Source organism: Podarcis raffonei, chromosome 8 (genome assembly GCF_027172205.1).
Source record: "Podarcis raffonei isolate rPodRaf1 chromosome 8, rPodRaf1.pri, whole genome shotgun sequence".
Taxonomy (NCBI): domain Eukaryota; kingdom Metazoa; phylum Chordata; class Lepidosauria; order Squamata; family Lacertidae; genus Podarcis; species Podarcis raffonei.
In genome coordinates, this window is record NC_070609.1 from 28,803,819 (window position 1) to 28,831,658 (window position 27,840).

The 27,840-nt window shown below is 46.3% G+C and overlaps 1 protein-coding gene across 1 annotated transcript; it reads right to left on the reverse strand.

The window, feature by feature from the left end:
- Positions 1–1,354: 1,354 nt before the first annotated feature.
- Positions 1,355–27,840, reverse strand: ELOA (elongin A). The gene is made up of 11 exons (XM_053398808.1): positions 27,677–27,840; positions 21,218–21,274; positions 20,651–20,769; positions 17,212–18,418; positions 14,665–14,779; positions 12,877–13,032; positions 11,466–11,563; positions 8,644–8,824; positions 3,468–3,579; positions 2,306–2,463; positions 1,355–2,041 (listed from the first exon to the last, which is right to left on the reverse strand). The coding sequence occupies exons 1-11, from the start codon at positions 27,746–27,748 to the stop codon at positions 1,980–1,982; spliced, it is 2,337 nt and encodes a 778-aa protein (XP_053254783.1). The 5' UTR covers positions 27,749–27,840; the 3' UTR covers positions 1,355–1,979.

Sequence of the window (27,840 nt, forward strand, 5' to 3'; positions counted from 1 at the left end):
GCATGATTTTCTTTTCTTTTTTTCAACATCACAACACACCTTGAAATGCTACACGATGTCATTAAAGCTTCCGGGGAACTTTAATCAGCTCCAAACAGCATGAGAGAGACCAAGAGTCCCGTTTTCAAACACCATCATCATTAAAATTTTCATGTGTGTGTGTATGTGTGCATGTGTATAAAACTGGAACTTCGAGGGACATTGGGGTGCTTTTTTCAGCTTGAACAGAGAGAACATCAAGAGGGTTTTCAAACCCTGCATGGCACACACTTCATAGGTCCCATCGAGCCCCAAGCATTGAGGAATTAGCAGCACGGTTTTTTAAAGGTAAGCAGGGCTTCTTCAGCTGCTGCAGTTCGGTTAACACCACCGAGTGTCAGTCAAACTGTGGAACATCCTTGCAAGGCCTGAGTTTACAAGAGCGAGGCTGAAAAACCACTGAAGAAAGAGATTCCCATCTTCCACTTTCACGTGATCAGGAAAGGGCTAGGCTCCTTCATAAACCCCCTAGCCGAACTTCATGCAGCCTCGGCAACCAGAAAAACACACCGTCAAGTCTCCCAAAACTGATTCAGACCTGCCCAACCAACAACCCCCATCACCATCAGCATAAATAATAGTTAAAGCCTGTGCTCCCTCCAGCTGCTGAAAAAGCAGGCCCCCAAAAGTACAGCTGCCTCAAACTCCTCAGACAGACAAGAAAGATGTAACTCCCAGTGGATTTTCTCCCTTGGCCTCTTGCAGGTCCAGATTCTACTCAGTTGCACAAGCTGCCGCTTCAAGGTAGACAAAACACCTGCATCTTTTGCCTGGAGCTCCTTCTAAGATTAGGTGCCGTCCAAGATTCTTGGGCGAAAGAAGTTTCATCATCTTCCCATCTAGAAGCTCAATGTGAAAACGAAGACAGGCTGTAAAGCTACTCCATGCATCTCTCCCAAAGTTCCTTGCAGGGAACTGATTAAAGTGCCAGTTGTTGTCATCATTTTTTAAAAAAAGTCAGAAAACAGTCTGACCAAAAACTGGAAGCGGGTATTAGAAGAACAACAACACCCCCAAACCCACCAAGAGAGGGGTTAGGAGCAATGACACAAAACCTTAAACATCACTATTCATTTTTTAAAATAAATTTGGCTTTCAAAAGCAGAGATCAGTCTCCAATTCATCAGACTGCTTTAAATTTAGATTTCTGCAACCTGCCATTTTCTCTCCCCTCCTGAGGCTCCTCCTCTCAGATCCTGTGCTGTTTTTCCTATGAGTTTAAAAGGAAGAGGAAGAAGTGGAAGAGCTTTATCATGTGTTTTTTGCCAAATGAAGAGAAGGGAGAAATGGCAGGGGGCAGGGACTGTTTTGTGTCCATATGTAGAAAGGCCTAATCAACACATATCTGGCATGAGAGTTTTAGGGATAAGAGGGAAAATGGGGATTTAAGAATTGAGGGGATAAGAACGTGCTGCACCAGGGATGATTTGATAGAGGGCTGGCAAAACCATGGGGTGGATCTAGGGCTCTGGGATTCTAAATGGGGTTTGAGAAGCAGCAGTGGCTGCTACAGTCACAAGTAAAGGCCTTTGTTCGTAACAGTACCAGCAAAAAAGAACTCTCCAAACTGGATGCTAGGAGAGATCAAGATCCATACATATTGGGACTGAGAAAAGAACACTGTAGGTAGAGGAAGAAGGTATTCCTTTCCATTCTGGAGTTCAGAGAAAGAGACTGAAGGAAGAGCAACAGTTTGTGGACCTTCTTATCTCAGCAAGTGCCAAGACTTCACATTTTAAAAAACGCTGGGTGAAGAGACCAGGTTGTAGGAGCAGAGGAAGGAACTGGAGGGCTGCTTTGAACAATACTGTGCTGTTGGTCTTAAAATTGGGCTTGGGGGGATTCTTAGCCACCCCAACCCCTCCCTGTTTTCCCATTAAGCACTGCTTCCATCAAAAGAGGAGGAGAATAATTCCCTTCTCGCTCAGGCATGGGTGTCTTTATCTCCGAGAAAATCGGTTTTTGAACTCTTTAATCGTCTTCGCCATCATAGGTGCAATCTCTGAAACAACACAATAAAGACAGAGAGAAAAGGAAAGTTGAGACCATCTCGTGCAAGAATGTGCTTGATCGGATTCCAGTTAGTGCCTCTGGAATACAGAACCCCCAAATTGATGTTTAAAATAAGATTCTAGCCCTTTAAATCAAGATGTCCTACAGCTCCAGCATTGTTCCCGGGCTGTATTACAATGTATACCAACAGCTACGAGTTCAAGCAGAGCATAACCCCTAGAGAAAGCTGCATTCCCACATTTGCCTTACTTACTCTTCACAGGAGGCTTCCTGGAGTCATAGCCAGCAGAGGAGGCACTGCCCAGGGACGGCCCCGAGTGGCCGCTGCTAGTGCTGGGTCCATCGTAGGACTGTTCCTCTTCTGTGTGAACAGTGCTGGTTTTAGCTGGCGTGAAGTACACTGGTTTGATCCTAGACAGAGAGAAAAGACACAAGATTGCTCTGTGTGCACCCAAGAAATCACACTGCCGCCGGAATAAGTGAGGCAATTTCAATCTCTCTGAGTTTAAGCTGAGCTTAAGTTGGCAGAATGTAGACGAGAGGGTGTCAGTTTAGAACCAGGGAGAGTGGAAGCTCCCTTTTTCTCAGCCTAACATCCCTCACAGGGAGGTTGCAAGGATTAAAAAAACAACACCAGACTAACAATGAATGGAAGAGAAGATATTATAGCACCACTGCTAGATCTGAACCGTCTTAAGCAATCTTCTCCAACCTACTACCCTCCAGATGTTTTGTAATACAACTCCAATCAGCCCCAGCCATCATACTTGCTATGTGAAAGCAACTGCTAGACCAAAAAACAATCAAAACTGTACACTTCAGCCTCACGGACGCTTGCTCCCTCTCCCTACAAATTGTCTCTTGTTAGTCTGGGCCCTGCTAGGCTCAAGGAATCATCAGCTTCTGCAAACACCAGAACAGCCACAATGGGCCAAAATGGAGGAGAGGAATGAAAAGTACACATCTTGTAAGCTGCTTGGAACTTTTCCTGAATCATAGTGACAATGGCACCTTAAGAACAAGGAAGAGCCCTGCTGGATCCGGGAATAGCAGTCATCTTGCCCAGCATTCTGTTTGCACAGTGGCCAAGCCAAAGCCCTAAAACAGGACCTGAGGGCAACAGCAACACTTCTCACTTGTGATTCTTTGGCAATCAGAACCCAATACGGTTAAAAGACAACGCCATACCCAGTAAGAAGCTAAGGAGAACCACAACGGCATCTTAGCGAATGTGGAATTGTAACTTTATTGGACTGTATAGGGAAAATGCTGGAATGTGTCAAAGTGAGCTGCCAGAAACCCACTGGTTGATAAAGTGCAAATCGGGAATTAGATTAAATCACCAAATTAACACCCCCAAGTCCTCTCCTCCTCAACATTACAAAAAAAAAGTGACTATGTGGTTTCAGACTCACTTGATTTTCTCTGGGACTGCAGCTCCTCCAGTCCCAAATTTTGCTTGCCGTCTCAGCACATCCCGGGGCGGCTTGGCCACTGAATTGACAAAAGCCATCTTGGCTACTCTGCCTAAAAGGGTGAGCAAATGGAGAAGGATCAGGTTAAACAAAAAGCGCTTTGCAAGGAAAACCCATATATCCCTCCCCCCCCGCTCATGGCCTCAAGCCGCTCATGGAGCAGGGGGAGGCTTTCTCCCAACATCAAGCAGATGGCTTGCATTCTCTCTGATGAAAGCTTCCTTCTGCTGCACCTTTTCCTGCATGAAATACCCGAATGATGCCAGTGATAGCATCTTCCCTCTGACAACACGCAATACACATACAAGCCATTTCACTGCTAACTACCAAGAGCAACTCAAGCATGCATGATTAGATTCACAGTCTTTTAGGACAGGGGGCACCTGATATGTAGGACATGGCTACGGCCCCTTTAAAAGAACCAACTCTGGGAAATATTCAGCAGTCAAAGTTTCCTCCCCCCCCCCCACCATCACTGCAACACTGGAGATAGGAAAAAGTTATTTCATTAGAAATATGCCTTCCAAAGAAGGCAGATTAAAGCAGGGGTTGGCAAGGTTTGCCTTGCCTGGGCCGGTTCACGCCAGCAGAAATCCTTCTGTGGGCTGGATCGTGTGAGTGCGTGCACTCGCAATTTCCGGCATCTGCGTCTGCGCAGATGCGATTTCCAGCACTGCGGAAGCAAGTCCCTGCGCCGTGCTGTGCTGGTTTAGTGCAGCATGTGGAGACTCGCCGAGCAAGCAGCTCGGTTCGGGGGCGGCTCGTGGGCTGGTTAAACGACCCCCCATGGGCCATTTGTGGCCCATGGGCCTTAGGTTGCAGACCCCTGAATTAAAGGAACAGGGGCCCCAATCCCAGATGGAGTGCATCAACCCTACTCTGTAGAACAAGGTAGTGCTGCCAACATTTCTGCTGGCTATTGTACAGTGGTGCCCCGCAAGACGAATGCCTCGTAAGACGAAAAACTCGCTAGACGAAAGAGTTTTTCGTTTTTCGATGTGCTTCGCAAGACGAATTTCCCTATGGACTTGCTTCGCAAGACGAAAACGTCTTGCAAGTTTGTTTCCTTTTGCGTAAAACCGTTAATACCCAGGGTGCATTGCTTGAAGAGGTGCAGTTGCGACTTGACTTCGAGGAGCGGTGTGGTAGCCTTTTTTGAGGTTTTTGAAGACTTTGCTGATTTTTGAAGATTTTCCAAAACTTCTTTTGCAGCCATTTGGTAAGTTAAACTTTTAAAACTTTTTGGGGGGGTTTTGGATTTTGGGTTGGGGTGTTTGGAATTCAAGGACTTGGTGTTGGGAAGGGGTTTGCAAGAATCTGGAAACTTGTGTGGTTTTTTTCTGCATTTTTATGATTTTTTTGTGACCATTGGGCCACTCTGCTGTTTTTTTTAAAAAAAAAATATGGGTTTGAATTTCTGTGTGGTGGCTGGCTGGGGGAACAGTTGAGGAGGGATTTGCAAGAATCTGGGAGCTTGTGTGGGTTTTTTTTTTAATTTTTATGATTTTTTGTGACCATTGGGCCATGTTGTTTTTTTAAAAAAAAATTCTGGATTTGGATTTCTGTGTGGTGGCTGGCTGGGGGAACAGTTGAGGAGGGGTTTGCAAGAATCTGGGAGCTTGTGTGGTTTTTTTTGAATTTTTATGGTTTTCTGTGACCATTGGGCCACTCTGCTGTTTAAAAAAATTTCTGGATTTGAATTTCTGTGCGGTGGCTGGCTGCGGGAACAGTTGGGGAGGGCTTTGCAACAGTTGGGGAGGGGTTTGCAATTTCTGTGTGGTGGGTGGGTGCTGGGGGAACAGTTGAGGTTTTTGAAGACTTTGGTGATTTTTGAAGCTTTTCCAAAACTTCTTTTGCAGCCATTTGAGGTTTTAGAAGACTTTGCTGATTTTTGAAGATTTTCCAAAACTTCTTTTGCAGCCATTTGGTAAGTTAAACTTTTAAAACTTTTTGGGGGGTTTTTGGATTTTGGGTTGGGGTGTTTGGAATTCAAGGACTTGGTTCTGGGTTTGAATTTCTGTGTGGTGGGTGGCTGGGTGCTTTTGAATTTTTTGGATGTGAAGCACTGATTCTTTTTTCCCCCTGAGTTTGCGAAGGTAGGAGCTGTGCTGCCATGGGACCCAAGAAGACTGCTGCTGCAGAGGCCGGCGAGAGGAAGAAGGAGAAGGTGACGCTGGAAATGAAGAAGGAGATCATCCGGAAGCACGACGGTGGAATGCGTGTGACAGACCTCGCCAGGGAGTACGGGAGGAATCCATCGACCATCGGGACCATCCTGAAGATGAGGGAGAAGATCCTTGCGACTGATGCAGCCAAGGGAGTCACCAGGATCGTGAAGAACCGCCCAGCTGTTCTGGAGGAGGTCGAGAAGTTGCTGCTCATCTGGTTAGAAGAGAAGCAGCGTGCAGGGGACACAGTGACTGAGGCCGTCATTTGTGAGAAGGCCAAGGCCTTGCACGCAGACCTCATCCAGGAACAGCCAGGAACCTCAGGCGAGCCAGAAGTCTTCAAGGCAAGCAGAGGTTGGTTTGACCAGTTCAAGGCAAGATCTGGAATCCACAGCGTGGTCAGGCATGGAGAGGCTGCCAGTTCTGATGTTCCTGTGGCTGAAGACTTTGCAGCAGAGTTCCTGGAGGCTGTGAAGATGGAGGGCTATGTTCCACAGCAGGTCTTCAATTGCGACGAGACCGGGCTGTTTTGGAAGAGGATGCCCAAAAGGACTTTCATCACACAGGAGGAGGCCAAGTTGCCTGGCCACAAGCCCATGAAGGACCGTCTGACCCTGCTCTTCTGTGCCAATGCAAGCGGCGACCTGAAGATCAAGCCCCTGCTGGTGTACCACTCGGAGAACCCACGGGCCTTCAAGAAACACAAGGTCGACAAGGAGCAGCTGAGTGTCATGTGGCGATCCAACAGCAAGGCTTGGGTCACACATGTGCTGTTTGTGGACTGGGTCAATCTTGCTTTTGGCCCTGCTGTCAAACAGTACCTGCTGGACAACGACCTGCCGCTGAAGGCTTTGCTTCTGATGGACAATGCTCCTGCTCATCCTAAAGCCCTTGAGGAGGACTTGTTGGAGGAGTTCAGCTTCATCAGCATCATGTTCCTGCCGCCTAACACCACGCCACTGCTCCAGCCGATGGATCAGCAGGTCATCGCCAATTTCAAAAAACTCTACACCAAGGAGCTTTTCAGGCGATGCTTCGAGGTGACTGATTGCACCACCATCACCCTGCGGGAATTCTGGAAGGACCACTTTGACATCGTCACCTGCTTGAAGATGATCACCACGGCCTGGAACGGGATCAGCCAGAGAAATTTGAATTGCGCTTGGCGCAGCCTGTGGCCGGACTGTGTGGCACCAAATGACTCTGATGCACCAGAGTCAACAGTGGTGCAGGACATTGTTGCCTTGGGGAGGACCATGGGCCTGGAGGTCACAGAGGAGGACGTCAGCGAGCTGGTGGAGGAGCACGACCACGAGCTGACCACCCAGGAGCTGGTCGAACTGCAGGCAGAGGCTGCGCAGGAGCAGGCCTCGCTGGAAGAGGAGGAAGCAACTGAGGAACGGCTGTCCTCCAAAGAACTGAGGAACATTTGCATGAAGTGGAAGGATGTGCAGGCTTTTGCACAGCGGCACCACCCTGACAAGCACGTGGTACATGACCTTGCAAACACTTTTGATACGAGGGTCATGTCGCCTTTCAGGGAGGTGCTGAAAAGGCGGATGAAGCAGCAGACCATGGACAGGTTCTTCAGCAAGAAGCAAAGAGTGGAAGAGGAACCTTCTTCAAGTGGTCCCCCAGAGTCTTAGAAAATGTACTGTTCACTTTGTTGATTTTTAAATGTTTTTCTGTCATGTTTAGAAACTTAATTTATTGTTCCTTCAATTTTTGAAATGCTCTTTACAGTATGTGTGACTTTAAAGAGCACTTAATAAACTCTTGTTGTACCAAATTTGGCTTTGTTTGGACTTTTTTTAACCATAGGAACGCATTAATTGAATTTCAATGCATTCCTATGGGATTTCGTGCTTCGCAAGACGAAAAATTCGCTAGACGAAAAAACTCACAGAACGAATTAATTTCGTCTTGCGAGGCACCACTGTAGTCATTCCTTGATTTGTAGATGTAAGCAGGCAATAATATTTCACTCCATGCCGTTAGAAGCTTCTTGCTTTAAAAAGATACAAGAGAGAGCCAGAGCACTTCGCTATTAGTTAATAACCTTGGAGAGTCAGCTGTGAAAGGGCTACAGGACAGATTCTCATTTCCTAGAATGGAGCCAAGTCTTCAGATAACTCATGTTATCATGGATAGCCATGCCTCTGAAGGAGCTTTGACTCAAGACCCAAAAATACTTCTAAAATGGTCATATCTTGTTTGTCCTTTTTCTTCTGCCTTTAACAAAGGCACAAGGAAGCTAAATGAGTGAAGATCCCATTAGGGCTGCCATATGTCTGGAATTTCCTCGTAAACAGCGCCTAGGCAGAAATCGCTTAAATGTCCTGGAAAATGTGGACATACGACAACCCATGTCGGAAGTGTAGGTTTTGGCAAAGTTCCTTAAAAATAGCTCAAAACTTCATTATTTTTTGAGATTTTGTAAAAAAATCTGTGTCTGGATTTTCACTTTTTGAAATATAGCAACCCTACATTACACATCAGACTGGTGCTGACTCTCTTTTTAGCACCTGCTGAATACTTTCCTTTTTAAACAAACCTTTTATGTGAAGATATTTACCCCAGTGTGTACCTGTACTGGATTAAAAACTGTGTTTATATATGAAATTGTTTAAATCATTTTTTTTAAATGTATGAAATGATTTTATATAGGTTTTACTAGTTGACTTTTTAAAATTGCTAAATCATTTAAATATGTTTCACAGGAAACCATTCACAAATGAAAGTAAATAAGCCAGATTTTCCTTCTCATTGTTTCCAGACTTGATGCTAAATTTCTGTCCACCTAAGCTACTACTGCTGAAGTCAAAAGGGCAGGACTATTTTTTATTATTTTTTTAAAGTTGGCCGTTCTCATCCACACTTCCTTTCAGTTTCATAAGCAAATGTTTCATAAGCATTTCCCCCTCAAATCCCAGGCCTTCACATTCTACCTTTGGGTTTATTGGCATGAGCCGACTGGATGTTTTTGGTCAACATCAGCAGCCGCTGCTCTCGGGCATCATGCAGGCGCAAGTACATCTCCCGCCACGACTCAAACTCCTCTGGCTTCTCCTTCTTGAAGTCGCGAAGGCAGTGATTGTGCCACAACTGATCTGTGTCCTCGATTAAAACCTGCAAGCCATGAGCAGAGAAAAGGCTTGAGCCCAGCAAATGGGAAAGACAGAAGGCAAAACATTGGACAAACACCGCAGGGGATTAAATTAATTCTCTACACATCCACTTGGAACTGCTTTTCTAAAGGCAGGCTTCTTAAAGACAGAGCTCTCTGCACTGCTCTTGAGAGACCACTTGTACCACCTGCCTCCTGGTTGTCTGGGGAGGCTGCATTTCATTCCCCCTCAGAGCACAAATTAAAGGGCTCTTGAGTGTGTTTTTTCACTCTCCAAAAACATGTGACACTTTTCTCTTTTTTCACCTCTGTTTATACCCCCGAGGCTCATTTAGAGCAGCAACAGCTGCTGACCAACCTGCGCTGCTCTAACCAAGATCTAATTCCCTCTACTGAGCACAACTCAGAATGAAAAACGCAGCATCCGCTCCATCGCAGTCTAGGGAACCCTAATCCAGCTGTGCTCTAAGAGATTCTGCCTTGTGGGAAGGTAGTAAAAATCCACATGTACTATGAAAGCACCCCACCCCAAACCAATGCCTTCCTGATGCTTTGGGTTACAATTTCTACCAGCCCCATCCAGCACTGCAAGCAGTCAGGGATGATGGCAGTGGCACTCCAAAATGTCTGGATGGCACCAGATTGGGGCAAGTTGTATTAAGGTTTCTCATCAAAACACAACTGGTATGATGTTGAACAAAGTGCTTGCTGCCTTAAGGAGGAAACACACATGCACCCTGATATATCTGTGCTGCCTTTTTTTTTAAGCCATCAACAAAGAAAAAAAAACCAAGAGGCTGATCGATTTTGTAATTCAAAATCTGAATTAGGAAGCCTAAACAGCTAGAACTTCAAGTTTCACATAAGAATTTGATCTCGGTGCCAGAAATGCTGGCCAGCACCCCCCAACTTTAAAGCTATGAGGTTCTGAACTAAAATGTTACTATTCAACACAGATGTAGTTCAACTGACCCTTTTCCTGAAAAGCAGTCAGGCTCATTGTATTCAATACTGTACATAAACATTAAGTAGTTAATGATTTACACCCTTAGTAAGGTTGGTAAAGCAAGGGAAGGTGTGTCTTTGGAGTAAGTCAGATAATTTTCATACGGGTGAAATCAGTTGCATCCTGTCCAACTAGGACACCACTTTGGCCAGTGTTGAGCAAACACAACATAATGATTATGAGCAGCCTTCTGGCTCCAGTTGAGGACAGGAGCGGCAGCTAGATTTATAGCTCAGTAGTTTTTTAGGCCTTTAAATTTAGTTTTAAACTTAGTTTTGCCTTTTTAAACACTTTTAAACCAAACTATTTTTGCATGTTGGAAAAGCAGCAGACAAGACTGTGGCTAACTGCAATTAACAGTTTATGTTTTGTCAGCTTTCCTGTGGGAGCTTCAGATGAGTAAGCATTTTATAGATAAGACACAACAGCTGCCCTATCATCTTGACCATGGAGCATGTCGATACTAAAGGAGGGAGACCCAATTTGCTCTCCCTTCTCAGCTCCAAGGCTGCCTTTCCTGAGAGGGTGTCTGGGAACCCATGCAAAGAACACTGTGAGCAGCCTTCTTCAACCTGGGACAACCCACATGTTACCAGACTAAAACGCCAAAAACCCCTGACCATTAGCTGTGCTGGCTGGAACTAATGGAGTTGGAAGTCCAAGTCTTCTGGAGTACAGCAAGTTGGGGAAGGCTGGGGAATGTCCGAGGGGGACAGGGAAGACCTGGGTTCAAATCCCTCACTGAGTGATCATCAGTCTAAGCTACCTCACCGGATTGTTGTGAGGTCAAAATGGGAGGGGGGAGAGAAGTGAGTCACTTACATTGGCCTGAACTCACTGGAAGAAAGACACAGATAAATGGAAGAACTCATCATACTAATATTAGTATATACTAATATTGGTGGGGAGGGATGGAACCCCCTCATAAAAACGACCAGTGAGCAATGAACATGCTCTGTGGCATGGAATGCCGACTCTGCAAGTATGGCTGAAGGAGAAAGGAATATCCTACAGATGGACATGACTTACTGGCCGGCACCTGAACAGGAACATTCTGTGCTGCAAAAATTTGTTGCAGATCCCAGGAAACAGAATCCAGGATGCAAAACTACATAGAGAGGAAGGAGCAGTCTTGTTTCCTAATGCATGGGATAACCAGGGGCAGGTTCAAGTCACTCTTTTGAGCCCCCAATGTAAGTAAATGGGGCTGCCTTTCATTACTGCAGGAGGCAGTAAAGCACTGGCAGCTGGGGGCACAGCTGAATAAGGAAGTGGCAGCTAGTGCCTATTGGGACCAATAGGGCAGAAGGCAGGGAGAACAACAGTAGGTGAACCCAGAGCCAAGTGATTCTTGTTTTGTCTCCATCTTCCTCCCTGCTGAGCTCTATAAGGGCAACACTGAGGCTAAGGAGAAGGAAGCCGACAGCTAGTGCTACCCTAGACTGGTTGCAAGTAAGAAGATAAGCAAGCGGGGGCTGGATGAGGGCAGGCAGAGGCTGATGGGGCAGCCTGACACTTCCCCTAATGGACCAGCCTCCACTAACACACACTAATCACAGCCGGTAATGGAACAGCAGCAGCAACAGATGCAAACACTTCTTGGCCCCGACTCTCCCACACCATCTCATAACACTCACGTGATTGCAGTCCTCAATGCGGTACAGTTGCTCCGGGGTGCATCTCTCCAAGACAGGCTCCAGCACAGAGAAAGGGACACCGCCTACTTCATAAATTGCTGTAAGAGAGAAGGCGACCCATCAGATCCACGAAAATGGCCCCAAGAGCAGTCAACGACCCAACTGTAGCACCTTCTGAAACTCAGGGAGGTGTCAGACTGCCACAGCTATTGTGCTGGCTGGGAGCTGTATTCCAAAACATCAGAAGGGCTGGCAAAGGCAGAAATAGATCATAACAAATGTTCCCCGCAGGCCATTACCCAGCTGGGGAGGGGGCAGTAAGCAGAAGGAAGACCTAGACTGCTTTGAACTTAACCAGTCACGGAGCCCATTGGTGGCAACAGACAAATATGCAGAAAGGGGAGCTTGAAACTGGCGTAGAGGGGCACACACATCAGGAGTGCTTACCAGGAGAGTGGGGTGTGAATATTCTCCCAGTGGGGCTTTGAGAGACCATATAAGGAAGGGTTTGAGGAAGGCAAAGCAGGAGGATAACAAAGAAAGTGAACAAAAAAAGGTCATGGAGAGATGTCCTACTTCTATTTCAAACCACTATTTAGCACAGGGATGGGGAACCAATAGTCCTCCAGGTGTTGTTATCGACTCCAATTCCCAACTAGCATCAAGGATGATGGGAATTGTAGTCCATCAACATCTGAAGGACCACAAGTTCCCCATCGCTGAATGAGCAGGAGGATCTTGACACAGAAGCGGGGGGGGGGGGGGCAGCCAGAGCAACAGGAAGACAGAACTTCCAGTAAATAAAGTGAAAGTTGCTGTTGGTCATGACTCTGTGAATACAAATAAGTACGTTCCTGTAGCCTTGCATGTCTCTAGTGAAAGACACATAGGCCTGGCATTGACAATTTAGAGTGGCTGCTACCGCAAGCCAATAGGAGCACAGGAAACTGCTTTAGATTGAGTCAGAACAGATCTGGGAGAACAGGGTTCATATCCCCACTTGTCCATGAAGCTCACTGGGTGACCTCAGGCCAGTCACTTACTAAACTACCTCACAAGGTTGTTGTGAGGATAAAGGGGGGGAGTTGCTATGCACATTACACTGAGCTCCTTGCAGGAAAGCTGGGATAAATAAATGAAATATATATGCTGTATATATTGCCTACCCTGACAGAGGGTCTCCAGCATTTGAGCCAGGAAATAAACATGGTTGCGTTAAGGTGGGGCAGAAGGAAGTCAAGGGGAGGAGCTGTGGAGAAGGCCTAAGCAGCCCTCCCCTCCCCCACTAGAAATACTCAGTCAACACGGGGAACCAGAAATGGCAGTTTTCCTCAGCCAGCCAGAGGCCCCAACCTCCTCCCTGCAAAACCCACCCCTTTATGTTAAAGGAGCCCAGCTGGCAAATACTCACAGTCAATATTATTGCTGAGTACCCTGATGCATTGCTCATACAGAGACATCATCTTTGGGAGGTAGGCAGTCTTTGAGCCTGAGTACACCTGCATCTTGGAATTCAGCCTGCGTCCTGTGAAGCCAGCCTCGTCTTCCTCTGTGGGTGAGGACAGTACTGAAGGACAGGAGGAAAGTGAGATAAAAGCAGAGAAACAAGTCACTGTCAGTTCTCAGGATCCAGTACAGAGTTTAGGTAAATACAACACAAAGCTCAGACGGCTTGCTGAGTCCTTCTCAAGAAGACCTGCTGTCTCATTGCAGAAGGTCAACGATCTGCCTTAGATACCACTCCATCTCCAGCCCTGGTCCAAAAGCTGCCACTGGGAAGCTGACAGCTCCTGAATCAGGAACTCAGGTATGCTGATGAACCTGGAAGATTCCACATAGCAATCACCATGATTTATTACAGGGATGGGAAACCAGTGGTGTTCTAGATGTCAGTAGACTGCATTTCCCATCAGCCTCTGCTGGCATGGTCAGCGGTCTGGAATTATGGGAGCTGCAGTGCAGCAACATCTGGAGGGCCACTGGTTTTCTAGGAGTCGACAGACCTATCATCCATTAATTTGTCTAGTTCTTTTTTAATAGACATGGCTCCCATAACATGACAATGAACTGTTTTTAATAGTAATTCACTTTAAATTGATGGAACACATGCCATTCTGATCCCAAGATGTGGTTTATAAGTTCTCTTAATTACTATTATTATTACTACATAACTGTGAATTATTATTATCCTATGATTTCAGAGTCTTGGTGTGAAGAACATACAAAGCTGCCTCATACTCAGTGCTAGATTGGCAGTGGCTCTCCGGCATTTCAGAAAAGAGTCTTTTCCAAGCCCTACCTGAAGATGCCACAGATTGAATCTAGAACCTTCTGCATTTAAAGCAGATTCTCTACCACCGAGCTCCAGCCCTTCTTCCACTAATATCATAATGACTAAAATGACTGAGAAGCAAAGAGCTTTTGAATGATGCTTCTCTATACCAGGCAACCAAAAGCAACACAGAAAACAAGGAGCATGCTGCATGGCAAAATACTGACAGAAGTGGAAATAAATCTCGCCTGAACTGAATCACGGATCAATGAAGTGAAATCCATGCCTGCATTTCAAAGCCAAACAGAGGTCAAGAATTGATCTCCAAGCATGTTCAGAGGGGCATACCTTTTCCACAAGATCCTAATGATTTAAACTTTGAGTCCATCTATTTCTCAATCCAGCAGGCATATCGGAGGGCTAAGGTCCAAGGTACCTGAGTGCACCTTTCACTAATGCATCACGGGTAGTGAACATGTGGCCTTCCAGATGCTGTGAGACTTCAACCTTCATCACCCCCAGCCAGTTTATGGGAGCTGGGAATCCAATATCTGGAGTGCCACACATTCTCCACCCCTGCTGTACATTAAGATCTTCACATGACACCATTCTCTACACCCTTTGAGAGCAAGTCAGGGCAGTGCCTTTCCAGCAGTGGCACCCAGGTGTGAAACCTCCTTCCCCAGGAGGACTGCATGCTGAGGTCTTTAGAAGCCTTGTGGGAAGAGCTATGGTGCATTTCTATTCCAAAGCCTTTGGAAGGTAAGATTCCTCCAATAATCTCTATATTGGGTATTTTCAGCACCTGCTTTTTACATTCTAATAGGGGTTTCGTTGTTGATGGTTTTAAAAGAATGGAGCTGTCCCACTAGTCTTAGAAAGGATTTTCTCAAGCAGATTCCATCCTGTTCTTAGCTCAGAAGTTACCTTTCCTTTTTGGCTGGGGAAGGGGCATCGATTCAATTGTAGGAAGAGGGCGGTAGTTGGCCTGGATTGGGGGCAAGGGGATGTCAGGAAGCGTTGGCACCACATCAATGATCATCTGGAATAGAGGAGAAAATAAAGTGTTTAAGTTAAGGCAGCTCTGCAAAATAAAGTTCATGAAATTGTTGCTAATCCGCTATAATATTTACTAGGCTTTCTTCTCACACCTAGTCATTTGTGGCCCATGGATGTCCTGAGGGAAGACGGCTGGTGGGCAGGAGTGGCGAGAGAGCAAACACTTGTCTGCCTGGTTGCCTAATGGCAGTTCTCTCTGCCCTCCAAATAGAAGCAACCATACTGAATCAGACCACTGGTCCATTTAGCTCAGTACTGTCTACACTGACTGGCAACAGCCTGTAAAGGGTGTGGCCTGGGGCCTGAGGGAAGGTTCCAAGGCCAGATAGAAAGCCCTAGAGGGCCACATTTGGCCCTGAGGCTCCCCACCCTTGGTCTATACTAACTTATCAGCAGCTCTTCAGAGTCTCAGACATAAGGGGTATTTTTCTTTACATCACCTACTACTCGATCCATTTAATTGGAGATGCCAGGAACTGAACTAGGGATTCCCAGCATGCAAAGCACATTCACTACCAGTGACCTATGATCACTTCCCTTCCACTGCTAAAAATGAGAGCAAATACAATCACATGCACTTAGTCTTCTTTTCAGTTCAAGTTGAGGCCAAAGTTGAGGCTTGTTTATTTCCAATATTTATATACCAGCTAATGACTACAGTCCTCTGGGTGGTTTACAAGTAAAAATTATAAACATAAAATACAGTATGAAAAGAAAATCTAACACGTAATAAAACCAGCAACAGAGATTGGAATCAGTGCAGCATGTATTTTAACATAAAAGTGCAGTAAAATGTTGTTTGAAATTTTTTCAAAGGAAAGGTACAGCAAGTCCTACCCAGACATGGATTTCCCTGCCCGTGCTGCCACTCAAGGGGATCTCGCGGGAGGCATTTTTATTCGGCAGTGCTCTGCCCAGCCCCCATGACCTTATGCCATGCCACTTCATGCACTCCATACACCTGAAGCCATCGCTGTTAGGCAGTGTCAATTTTATTTCATTGCCCAACAGGTTGGCTTGCTCTGGTCTCTGTGGATTAGTGCCTGGAGAATATAGCAGCCCCAAGAATACAGAAGTTAAGCAAGCTTTACACAATGTTGATGAGCCATTTTCAGGGCGAGGGAGGTGGCACTGTGCAGGCAGGGCCGGGGAATCTGTGGCCTTCCAGATGTTGTTCGACCACAACTCTCATCATTCTTGCCGTTGGCTATGTTTGCTGGGGCTGCTGAGAATTGTAATTCAGCAACATCTGGAGGGCCAAAGGTTCCCCATACATGCAATTATCCACTAACCATGGATCACCATTACATGTGAATAAGTCTGGGATGAAGACAAGGCAGATCCCATTTCCATGGATAGTCTTCCTTATTCTCATAGTACTGTTCCACGAAGAAGTTCTATCCTCCTTCTGATTTACTAAAGCTAGCTTGCCCCTCAGTGTGCTGAAGCTAGATCAGGTACCAAACTGTATTTCCTAAGCAGAGAGCAGTTCTTTCTCATTAATTCAGAATTTGGGGAGTTCAGAATCCACAGGAGCAAAACAGAGAGCAAGATGCCCTGAGGCATTGAGGAGCAGAGGTGTCACAAGCCCTGCACCACTTGCAATTATGCTGCAAAGGAGAAATCAAATCTCCAACAGTGGCTTTTTAGTAAGTTTATCAGAGGCTGGAGTCACCAAGAAGACATAGGGAACTTAGGGAGCTGCTTTATACTGAGTCAGACCAATGACCATGGGCCCATCTAGCTTGGCATTGTCTACACTGACTGGCAGCGACTATCCAGAGTCCCAGGCAAGAGTCCTTCTTCGCCCTACTTAGAGGTGCTGAGGATTGAGGCCGCTCCCACAGCTAAACAGAAATAAAAAGAGGCGAGCTACACCTTTTAATAAAACATCAAGAATAAAGTAAAATACAGCCTCTGATAAGTGTGAAAATGTTCAAGATGTAATTGCACTGCACTGCTTCCTCCCACATTGTTTTTGCTGCATTTGCAGCACCGGTGACCTCTCTGGGGTGCAAGCCTGGGCAGTATGTATGGAGGTCCTGGGCTGCCCAGAAGGTGCTAGACCACAAAGATAAGAGAGACCATATTTCACATGCAGAACCACCCCAAGATAAATGGTCTCCCCTCTCCTCCTCATTAATAAGGTGAGGGTGTATGTAATCCCTTGGGAGACTGTCTCTCCACAAGTCTCGTTGAAATGAACAGCAGCACCCTAGAATGCTACTCCAGTTCCCTTGCATCCCAGAGAACTTCCTCCAGAGCTGCCATGCCATGAGGCAGGTCCACCTCTTTGCTGCCTTTGTGGATGCTCTCTACCTGCCATCTCCCCTTTCCTTATTGTAAAAGGCACTTAGGAGCAAGTGAACCCTCAAGGGGAGAAGGTGCAATGTATCCCCAAAACATCACGCTCACCTTTTTCGCTTTGGAAGCCCCCGACTGCTTCTTCTCGCTGGCCTGCTTGTGTGTCTTCCTGCTCGTGTCAGAGCTCTTGGTGCTGGACTTGGAACCGTTCTGCTTGCCGTGCCCTTTGTCTTTGTCTGGGATGGGAGCCGTGGGCTTCACCACGTTCTTCTTCTTCTTCTTCTGCGGCTGGTCATAACTCAGGTAGGACTCAAAGGACATCTTCGGCTTCTCGTACACATCCTCTGCGTCTCCCTCCCCATCGTTTGGAGGAGAGAAGTTGGCTGGTCTCTTGTTTGACTCGGAGGCCCTGGCTTTGCCCTCCAAGTTCTTGGAGCTGCCCGAAGCCTTCTTCTCCTTGCTCTTGGAGGGATCGCCCTCTGGCTTGCGCTTCTCCCGATCTCCAGGCAAGGCCTCCAGGCTGCCCAGCTTCACCTTCTCTGGCTTGACTCTCTCAGAGTCCTGGTGCTTTTGCTTCCTCAGGTGGTTGTCCAGCGTTTCCTCCAAGTCCACGTGTGGCTTCTCCTTCTTGCTACTGCTGCCGCCTTCTCTCTTCTTCTCTCGCTTGGTGCTGTCCAAGGCCTTCAGCCTCTCCTTGCTGCCCCCCACCATAGAAGAGTCTCGCAGGGGCTCTTTGGAGGAAGCCTTTAGCAGCCTCTCCGGGCTAAAAGCAGGCCCTTTCTCCTCCCCCTTGGCCTCCAGCCGCAGCTTCTCCTTGTGAGAAGACTTGTGCTCTTTGCTGCGGCCCAAGCTGGCTTTCTCCTGGGAGTCACTGAAGCTCCTATTCTGGCTTCCCTCTTGCCTGTCCTGAAAGCCATGGCCCTTATTGGACTTCCGATTAAGGGACTTCTGCTCCCTTTCCTGGTCCTCAGCTCTACAGAGGTCCATGTACAGGTCCTGAGGGCTATCACTAGGCTCGGGCGAGGCCGCATGTCCATAGTCAGAGCATTCCTGGTCAGAGGAGAGAGCAGGGGACTCTCTGCCCCACGTCCTGTCCTCTGGAACACCATAGCTCAACGTCTCATGGGCTTTTTCGGGCTCATAATATCTCTTGGGCTTTTTTGCCCCATTGTCTGGCTCGTACGACTGGCTGCAGGAAGGCTGGTACGCCTCTGTGTAGTCCTGGTCCACCTCTTCATCCTCTTTGGGGGAAGGTTCCCTTTGCCGTTTCCTAGAGATGCTTCGGTGATAGCTGCGCTCTACAGGTTCAAGGTTAGGTCTTTGCAAAATAGAAAAGGAAAGAAGTAGTAGATCAGAAAAACCTGACATCAAAGCATTAAGTTACTTCTGAGGTTGGCCTCCCTCCCTTTACTGAGGTAGAAAAAGAATGCAGCCAAGACTATTGACTTCAGTGCCTCTGCAACAAGAGTGGGGAACCTCCAGCCCTCCAAGCACTGCTCGAGTATGACTCCCATCAGCCCCAGCCAACATAGCCAAGGGTCATGGGAGTTGCAGTCCAACAGCATTGGGAATGCCAGAGGCTCCCCATTCCAGTTCTAAAATAGACAGAATGCTGGAGATTTTTTGAGGCCAAGTTTCTAGTTCTTATGGCTGAAGATGGAGTTTGCACATTTCCACGTGTGTCTATAAAATATCCCTGCACTCAAGAAGTACAACGTATCTCTTCCTTCACCTTGACAGTCCCTTATTTACTTTCTCACATGCCAACAGTCCAAGTACAGACTACGTCATTTGAGATAATGCAGAAGAAGACAAAATGCAAGTGAACATGTTTGCTTAAACTGGTGTTCTACAGTCATCATTCAAAAGAGCCAAAAAAATTGGCACCCAGGTTCCATGATCACATACAATGCACAGGAAAAGGCAACACAGATGGTGCAACTCTCTGGGGTTTGAGTTACAGTTACAGTCTCACTCTCACAAAATTAGTCACTGCCCTCCTTGAGCATAAGGGAGGGGAGGTCAGTCAACTTTGCCTTTGTTTCCAGCAGTTCTCAGTGCCTGTTTTTTGTCCAGCAGCAGCAGCTAGGCCAGTAATTCTTACTGCTAGGAGAAAGCGGTCAACGAGCCACGATAAAAATAAAAATAGTAATTAAAGACTCCAAGGAGCCCAAAGGGGCCATCACATGGAAGAAGTTTCCTGCTGCTATCTCTACATGAAAATGCCCGTGCCAACTCTCAGCCAGTCTCTCCTGGAGGTGGGCTATTCCTGCTGGGACCCAATTCTGGACTGGGAACAACAGATTATTTGACTGCACACAATGCAGATTCAACAGATTACATGGCCTCTGAGGAAGATGCCTACTATCACTCTGGGTAAGTCTCATATAGCTAGCCTCACTTCCTGCTATGCAGCATCACTTAGAGGTGAACAATTCTGCTGCAATTGGTGCAATTGCAAATGGGTGCAATTGGACCATTCAAGCATTCCTGGTGGGGAGATACAACCCACTGTGTCCTTCTAATCAGGAGACATGCCCAGATCACCAATTCCTGCAGAAATACTAGTAATGGGAGGGTTGCTTTTCTGAGGGAAGGTATCCATTAAAAAAAATATCATAGCCTGCCTTCCAACATTTCTCTCTCCCAGTCTCCCAGTTCTAGAACCCAGGGCCATGCAGAGGAGCCAAATGTTGGAAGAGTCAGGACAGGCAAAAGGAACTACTTCTTCACACAGCACAAAGTTAGAAGTATGGAATTCACTACCATAAGATGTAGTGGGGGCCAACTTGAATGGTTTTAAAAAGCATTCAGACAAATTCATTGAGGATAAAGCTGTCGGTCGCTATGAACAACCCTCCAGTATTGAAGGCAGTATGCTTCTGACATTTCTGGAAAGTCGAAGGGTGGATTGCACTTGGGTTCTTCTTGCAGTCTTCCCATAGGCATCTGATTGGCCACCGCAAAAACAGGATGCTGTGCTAGAGTGGCCTAATCCAACAGGCCCCTTCTAACCTTCCTAATGCTTACAAGGCAGATCAGAGATGAACCAGAATCCCCTGTGCTATGGAACAAAGGAAGCTGCCTTGTACCAAGTTCATATTGTCACTACACAGAATGGGTGATAATCAAGCAGTAGACCCATGGAAATTAATAAACCTAAGTTAGTCATGCCTATTAATTTCTATGAGTCTACTTTGAGTAGGACTAACATTGGCTATAACCCAAAGTTAGCACCTCTCCAGGGTTTCCAATAGAGAAGCTCCTTTCCCGGAGATGTTAGAGATTGAGCCAGGAAACTCTACACCCCAAGAATGTGCTGTACCACCAAGTACCCCAAAACAGCAGGGATTCCTGGACTCTATCCCACACTGCTATGGGCTTGCTTACTTGGTCCCTACCTGGTCAGCCACAATCAATGCAAGAAACGTGGGAATCTTTCAAATTATTCTGAGGTATGAAATGACTTCAGCTGATGAATTACAAGTCCCCAGATGTCATCTGGTATAAAAGGTAATCAAAGAACAGAATTAGGGGATGTCTGGCTTACCGTTCCACTTCCTGTGGGACTGGCACTAGCTTTTTCCACCTTGCCACCAAATTCTTGGCAAACTCCCCAACCTGTTCGTGTTTCCGTAAACCGTTCACAGTTTTCCCCACTCCAGTCTCCTGCAGAAGGGATACAGAAAACCTCAAGTTTTAACCATCATTGATTGCCAATGTGTATTTATTTTAGGTTTGTGTATATCCAGTCTCATCCTGGCAGGTAACATGTCCAATCCCCCCAAGTACATAAAATAAAGCTCGTTTATTTTTACCCCACCTTTTACTCTCAAAAGGGAGCCCAAAACAGTTAAATTAAAAACATCAGAACACAACCAAATAAAAAACCCACTAAAAATAAAATATGAAAGAATCCTTTGCTTGGTTCTCAATTTGGGAGAAATTACTGGGTTTTTGTGAGAATCCTTGAGATTAGGAATGATGCTAAGGGTCAGACAAAAAGCCACCGGAGCTCATTTTGGCTTCCACCTGTTTAATCCTAAAGGTGCTTCATACCCTCAGTAAGCACTGCATATCTGGGAATAAGAAGTGCTGTTATCAAAAGAGGTCTTACCAGAAGGATATCAACCGTAATAGGCAACTCTGAAAGCCGCTTCAAACTCTTCATCAGCTGCAGAGACAAAAATGAAAAGGGAGTAAGGCGTCCGCCAATCAAAGGGAGTTCTGTTTTGCAGCAGCAAAGCAGGAAGGGCACAAGAACACAAATCCATCCAGCTTCTATGATGACACAGAGGGAAATTAAGTCCTGCTGAACAAGAATACTCACACCTTTTGTGGGCAAACAAGGAATCCTGAAGATGCAGCAAAAGGCAGCCCCATTGCAGCCCTCCTCTCATTTGAATTACTGGAGCACAGGAAGCTTCCTAGCATCTCATAAGGCAGGTGGCACTCTGACTTTAACTCTCCTCTGCTGTGGCTTGTCTGCAAAGGCAGCATGGCCAGCACCAGAAGCTGGCAGAGTCAAGGAGTTACCAACACCAGACCTGCATAGGTGGTCCGGATGCTGCAGCTAGTGCAAAATACAGTTGTTAAGCTGGTAGGAAGGACTCGTCCCAAATGCACTGCACGGCTGCCCAGGAGCTACCTAGCCCAATTCAAGATGTCTGTACTAGCATACAAAGCCCTAACTGGCTGAGGACCCAGGTACCTAAAAGAGCACCTTCCCACAATATGAACCATCTCGGAGCCAATGATTGGCAGTTGTGACCTTGGTGGCAGTATCACCATTAGATGCTGCCCGGTTGCCACTGACTCGTGACAGGGCCTTTTCGGTGGTGGTTCTCCAATTTGTGGAATGCCCTCCCTGGTGAGGCATGCCCATCTCCCCACATTATTAAGTTTCAGGAAAAGTTTGAGCGCATTCCTGTTTAAGCAGGCATCTGGTGGCTGAAAAATACTGTTCTTGGCAACCTTGAAATTGTTAGCCATGAGGACATGCAACTTCTTAAAAAAAAATGTTTTTCTATGCTCTTATTTATTTATTAAATCCATCTTCTACCACAAGGTCCCAGGAAAGGTACCAACAATAAATTAATACAATTAAAAATCAAATAAAAGAGTTACAGCTGTAAAACAAGAAAAGTGTGTGGGGGGGGAACCAGTTCCATATGTATAGAACATTAAAAAAAAAATCCACATATAAAAACAGTTCCAATGTGGTCATAGGCTGGGATAAAGATCTCCACTTAAAAGAGTTGCTGAAAGAAGAATGTCTTCAGTAGGCGCCAAAAAGTCAACATAGTCGGTGCCTGTCTTAGTATGTATTGGAAGGAATTCTATCATGCTCAATGGACCTCCTAATAAGACAGTATCCACAGGAGGCCCTCTCCTGCAGAACCCAGTAGTTGGTTGGGTGTAGAAGAGGCGAGACTATCTTTTAGGCACCCTGGTCCCAAGCTGTACAGGGCTTTGCACACTAGTACCTTGAACTTAAGCTTGCTGGCAAACTGGCAGCCAGAGCAATTCTTTCAGCAGCAGTGAAACACGGTGGTGATAGTCAACTTGCCAATTTCTGCACCAGCTGCAGCTTCTGGGCCAACCTCAAGGACAGTATGCATTGCTGATGGAGTTTCTGACGGGTTGTTTCTTTTTTTACTTATCTTTAAGTGTGTTGTTTTGCAGCTTTGTTGTTTGCCACCATGGGCTCCTTTCGGAGTAAGGGTGAGATGGAAATTAATTAATTAATTAAAAGACCTACTGAGGGCTGCACCATCTCGAATCTAGCACTATCTATCATGGATGCTTTTGCTGTGGCTCCTGCATTGCAGCAGGTTAGGCTAGATGACCCTTGGTGTCCCTCCTCACTCTACACTTCTATGATTCTATGACTCAAACTGTGTGATGCCTAGTAAGGTCAGTAACCTCAATGGGCTACTCTGAGGAAGACTAACACTGTATACAATGCCACGAATATATTCTATTTATGCCCCACCAACCACTAATAATTTCCATACAATCTTTGAAGGCAATCCCATACAGGAGTTTACCATAGAGTGGATAACTGAAGCCAGGCTATTTTTGCTCAGCTAAGGCTGCTGGGGGGCAGGGATTGAACCTGGGGTGTCCTGCAGGCAAGGCAGATGTTCTGCTCCTAAGCTACAGCTCTTCCCCAAAGGCAAGGCTCCTGTATTTATAAAAATTGTGGAGCAGAGGGAATTCTTCCAAGGGGAGAGTGCCTTTTCGTGGGTGAAAAAGCAGCATCTATCCAAATCTCTTGTTTTACACAACTGTTTTGAGAAAAATTCCGCCCACCTCCTTCCCATCTGCCAAGTCTAAAAACAAAAGGGAGACGTGGCCTCAAAGGTGCAGAGTCTCATTTGGGCCAATGTGGCACTGCTCTTTCTTCAGCAAGGGGGTTGTAAGTTATGTTCACAGTAGACCCATGGAAATTAATGTGTTAGCCATGTCCATTATTTGCAATGGATCTACTCCGAGTCGGACCAACACTGGTTACAATCCGAAGATATTTTAACAGGATAATTGTACAAACTGAATGGATCTAAACTACAAAGGGAGCCCATCCAATTGTCTTGTCATTTGTTCTTTTATTGCAGTTTTGTTTATAGATGGTCTAAAGAAGAGCTGCACGAGTTAAAATGTGCCGTGCCAAATTATTTACTCTGGGTGCAGCCAGATATCTGCTCCTTTTCTCTCCTGCAGCTGGTCAACCTCTCTCTCTCTGCCTCTCTTCAGAAAGAAGACCAAACTAACAAAGCAAAAAAGAAAACATTGGTGTTGCCACTGGTGCACGCTATCTTTGTTTAAGGGAAGGGCCCTGGCTCAGTGGCAGAGCATCCGCTTTGCACACAGAACATTCCCCAGTATCTTCAGGTAGCAGGGGGAGAGACTCCCTGCCTGAAACCAAAGAGCAGCTGCCAATAGGTATGGATGACACTAAGCTAGATGGACCAGTGGTCTGACTTCATATAAGTCAACTTCCTATCTTCCCCTGTACAGCCCCTTGGCTAAAGCCAGAACACTACCTTTTCCAGAAACCAGTTTGGAAGCAAAAGACCAGAGTCAGGCAAAATGTTTCACAAGCCGTAAAGAACTTCTGCAACTCAGACCACTGAGCGACATTTTCTGAGCCATCCACGTACACAAATGCACTTGTCCAACCCTGGATTAGCAGCTCAATGGCAAAATTTCAGATCGAGATCAAACTCCTTTCAGACTTTTATTTGCAGCCAGGGCTGCATGTGTTCTGCAGCAGGTCAAGCATGTCTGGTGTCAGTCTGGTGTCTAGCATTTAGACCTGCAGCTAACAGCATGGCTCCAAAACAGAAAAAAGGGGGGGGGGACATGTAAGGAAACAAATAGAAAATGCTTCATAAAGGATCAGACACGGAGGTGGGACAGGGCCATTCTCCAACCCCAGTTTCCTTCCCCCTGGCCACAGTGCACCTACAAGCCCTGACTGGCCAAAGAACACCCATCTCCGGGGTCTTCAGTCCTTTTTGCCACCTTGCCACTTCAGCCTTTCGCCCAAAAGAGAAATCCACATCTTTGAAAACTGTCTGGAAGCAAAAATAAAACTACAAACTGTGTAATCATTTATGCTAAGCCCAAAATTAGAGTTTCAGTTACGCAAAATCTGGTAGAGTGAAGAATAAAGGCATACAAACAGCTTATTTAAAAAGAAAAGTACAAGAATGAAGTATGGGTGGGGATTTAATACAGATAACACAACAACAAAAGGGCAATAGAAAAGAGGATTTATAGCAGGGGCAGCCTTCCAGATGTTTTTGGACTACAACTCCCAACAGCCCTGATCACCAACGAAGGGCTGGTGTGAGTTCTATTCCAACAACACTTCCACTTCCCTGGGTCTTATAAAACATGCAAAATCCCTATCTCCTGGACAACAGACATAAAGCCTCATGGGGGGGGGGAGGAGAGGCAAGGGTCCGCCTGAGGTGTTAGCATTTGAGAGGAAGGAGAAAGAGTGCCCTCCTGCCCCTTTTTCCTCATGTGTCATAAGCCTGAGGGCAGTGAACCACTTACTACTGATTTCTCTAACTGCTCTGGAAGCCTTATTGGCTAAAAGGCAAAGAAGAAATTATTTCAATCAAATCCCCACCTGGGAGCCTCAGGACCATGTAGTCCAGCACAGTGTTCTTCAAACTTGGGTCCCAAGATATTGTACTAAAACTCCCATCATTCCTGCCCATTGACTAAGCTAGCCAGGGATGTCAAGAGTTGTAATGTCTGGAGACCCGAGATTGTTCAACACTGGTCTCCATGAGTATGTAAGTCCCTTTTTTTCTAAATTGCAGTCCTCTCACCTTGATGATTTATGAAGATTCTAACTAGAAAAACTGTTGCAAGAATAAAATCAAGTTTTTGCTAAAAGCAGCAAAATTATTTGATTTTGCTTTTCCAGTGGAAATTCTTCCCAAGAAGCTTATATTACTGGTTTCTGGACTTTGCCCTGGACGAAGCTCACAGAATTTTTCAGGATGAAGGGTGAACACAGACAGTCCTTTTACCAAGTGGTATCAGCTATCACGGTACACATGCTGCCATATGGCACCACTAGTTGCCTGTATGACAAGACCTTGGCCAAACATCTGCACCCATTCAGAAAGTCAACAAAACAGGAAAGGGCACACACTCCTTAGCATTTGCCTGGATATTACAGACCACCCTGGTGTCTCACACGGTAACAGGTACACTATGATAAGTTGCCATTTTGGACGATCGGTACCCACCCCCTAATGAGTAGGTCTAGGACCTTCACATTTTTATTTAAGCAGAAGCCAATATTTTAGAGGGCAGACACCAGATTCTAGCTGTGCATGCCATTTCCCACCCCCTCTCACAAATACACAGAGCAGATGATACAAAAAGCATACTTGTGGACATGCAGATTAATAAGAATTAAGCTGGCGGGGCATTGGAACTCTCCTTTTCACACCTATGAATTTCTTTTTTATAAATTGTTGCAAGAACCAGGCACTTTTTAAAAAATAACATGTTACATATAAATCAAAAAGCATTTTTGAACTGGTTGAAACCCCAAGCCTATAGTACTGTAGTTCCCAGAATTCCCAAGGAGCAGGGCCATCTGATTTTAAGGAATTTCTAGGTAAAAATGCAACTCACATTGCTAAGCAAACCTAAAACCCATAAAATACAGGAAGCACTTCTAGATACAAAGTTGATTTCACTTCGTGGTTTGATGCTATGCACCAGAGATATGGTGCGTTCCCTCTAGCACTTATGTGCTCCAGTACATGGAGTGCAATGCATCTGATCTCTCCTGTAACCTTATTTTAAATCAGTTCAATGCAAAGACATGATGAGGTATTCAGCAGACACCAAAGTTATATTGATTTGCCAGAATAACCCTCTTTTATGAGTCCAGTAAAAAGAAATCCAGCCCCTTTCTCTAAATTATTCACAGAGTCACTCACCATATCCCATGCCTGCCCCCCCCCCCACTTTACATCCCCAATCAGCACATAATGAAAATCACTTAGCTTAGCTTAGTTGCCTCTTTGCACACTTTAACCATTTTGGGGATGCATGTAAACATGATAGTTAAAATCAGTGCTTTTTTCTTTTAAAATGTTTAGGGGTACTCTCATTTTCCTACTCATATTGAAATACTGCCCCTCAATGAAGCCAAACTTAGATTCACAAAATGTTTAGGGATAAGCGTTTCCCTGCGTCCCCCCAGGAAAAAAGCACTGTTTAAAATTAATAGGGATATATTCTACTTTTTGGTCAGCACACCTAAAGTAGTTGCAACTACAAAATCTAAGAGTGGTTATGATTCCACATTTGTGCAGAGGGATTTATAAAATTTTGAGGACTGCCTTGCTTCAGATATCTACAGCAACCCGCTCGATGTGGGGGTAAACCCAACAACCTCCCCGCTTCCTTCTTTACACTGCACATATGATGATTTTATTTGACACACTGACCCTTTCATAGGTCCACAGCGATAACCCGCACACCATTCATCAGCACACACTGAAAAGGGGGTTCAAGGAACACACTGGAAACGGGGCTTGAGATCGGAGCCCTCGTTGCAACCACCCCGGTTCAGAGTTCAACCAGGGTGTCGTGGGGCGGCGCGGGGAGGGGGGAGGCGTAGAATAACTTAAGACACGTTAAGGTACATGCCCTTGGAAACGGAGCTCTGCTGACTGCCACCCCACTTCGGAAAAAGAGACGTTGGATCTCCTGGTCTTTCCATCCTCCCGGTGTGAAAAAGTCCAAGCCTGCCCCAAATTCATAATTTGAGTAGGGGGTGGGATCCCTGACTCCAGATCACCTGGATCCATACTAGGAAGCCACCCCGCCACATCCCACCGACCTCCTCCGAGTCGCCCCCCACCTCCTTCTCAAGGACCCCTCCCCAGTTCTCGTCTCCTTTGCTGTGTGGCCCTTACAAGCGGGCCCCCCTCTTTGTCCACCCAGTTAGCCAGAGTTCCCCAAACCACTCGGCTACCAGAGGACCCACCCGCCACCTTTGCTTCGCCCTCCCCTTCAGGGGGTCCTTTACCTTCTTGGGCTCCGAACTGCCCGTGAGCCGCGACTGCAGCTTCCCTACAACTTCTAGCACCGACTCCGCCATTTTTACTGCTGGCGAGGCCTCTCCTCGGCGGAAGTGGCTGCTGCTTCACCGTCTACCCAGGAGGACTCGGGGCTTCCCTCCTTCCGAACCTT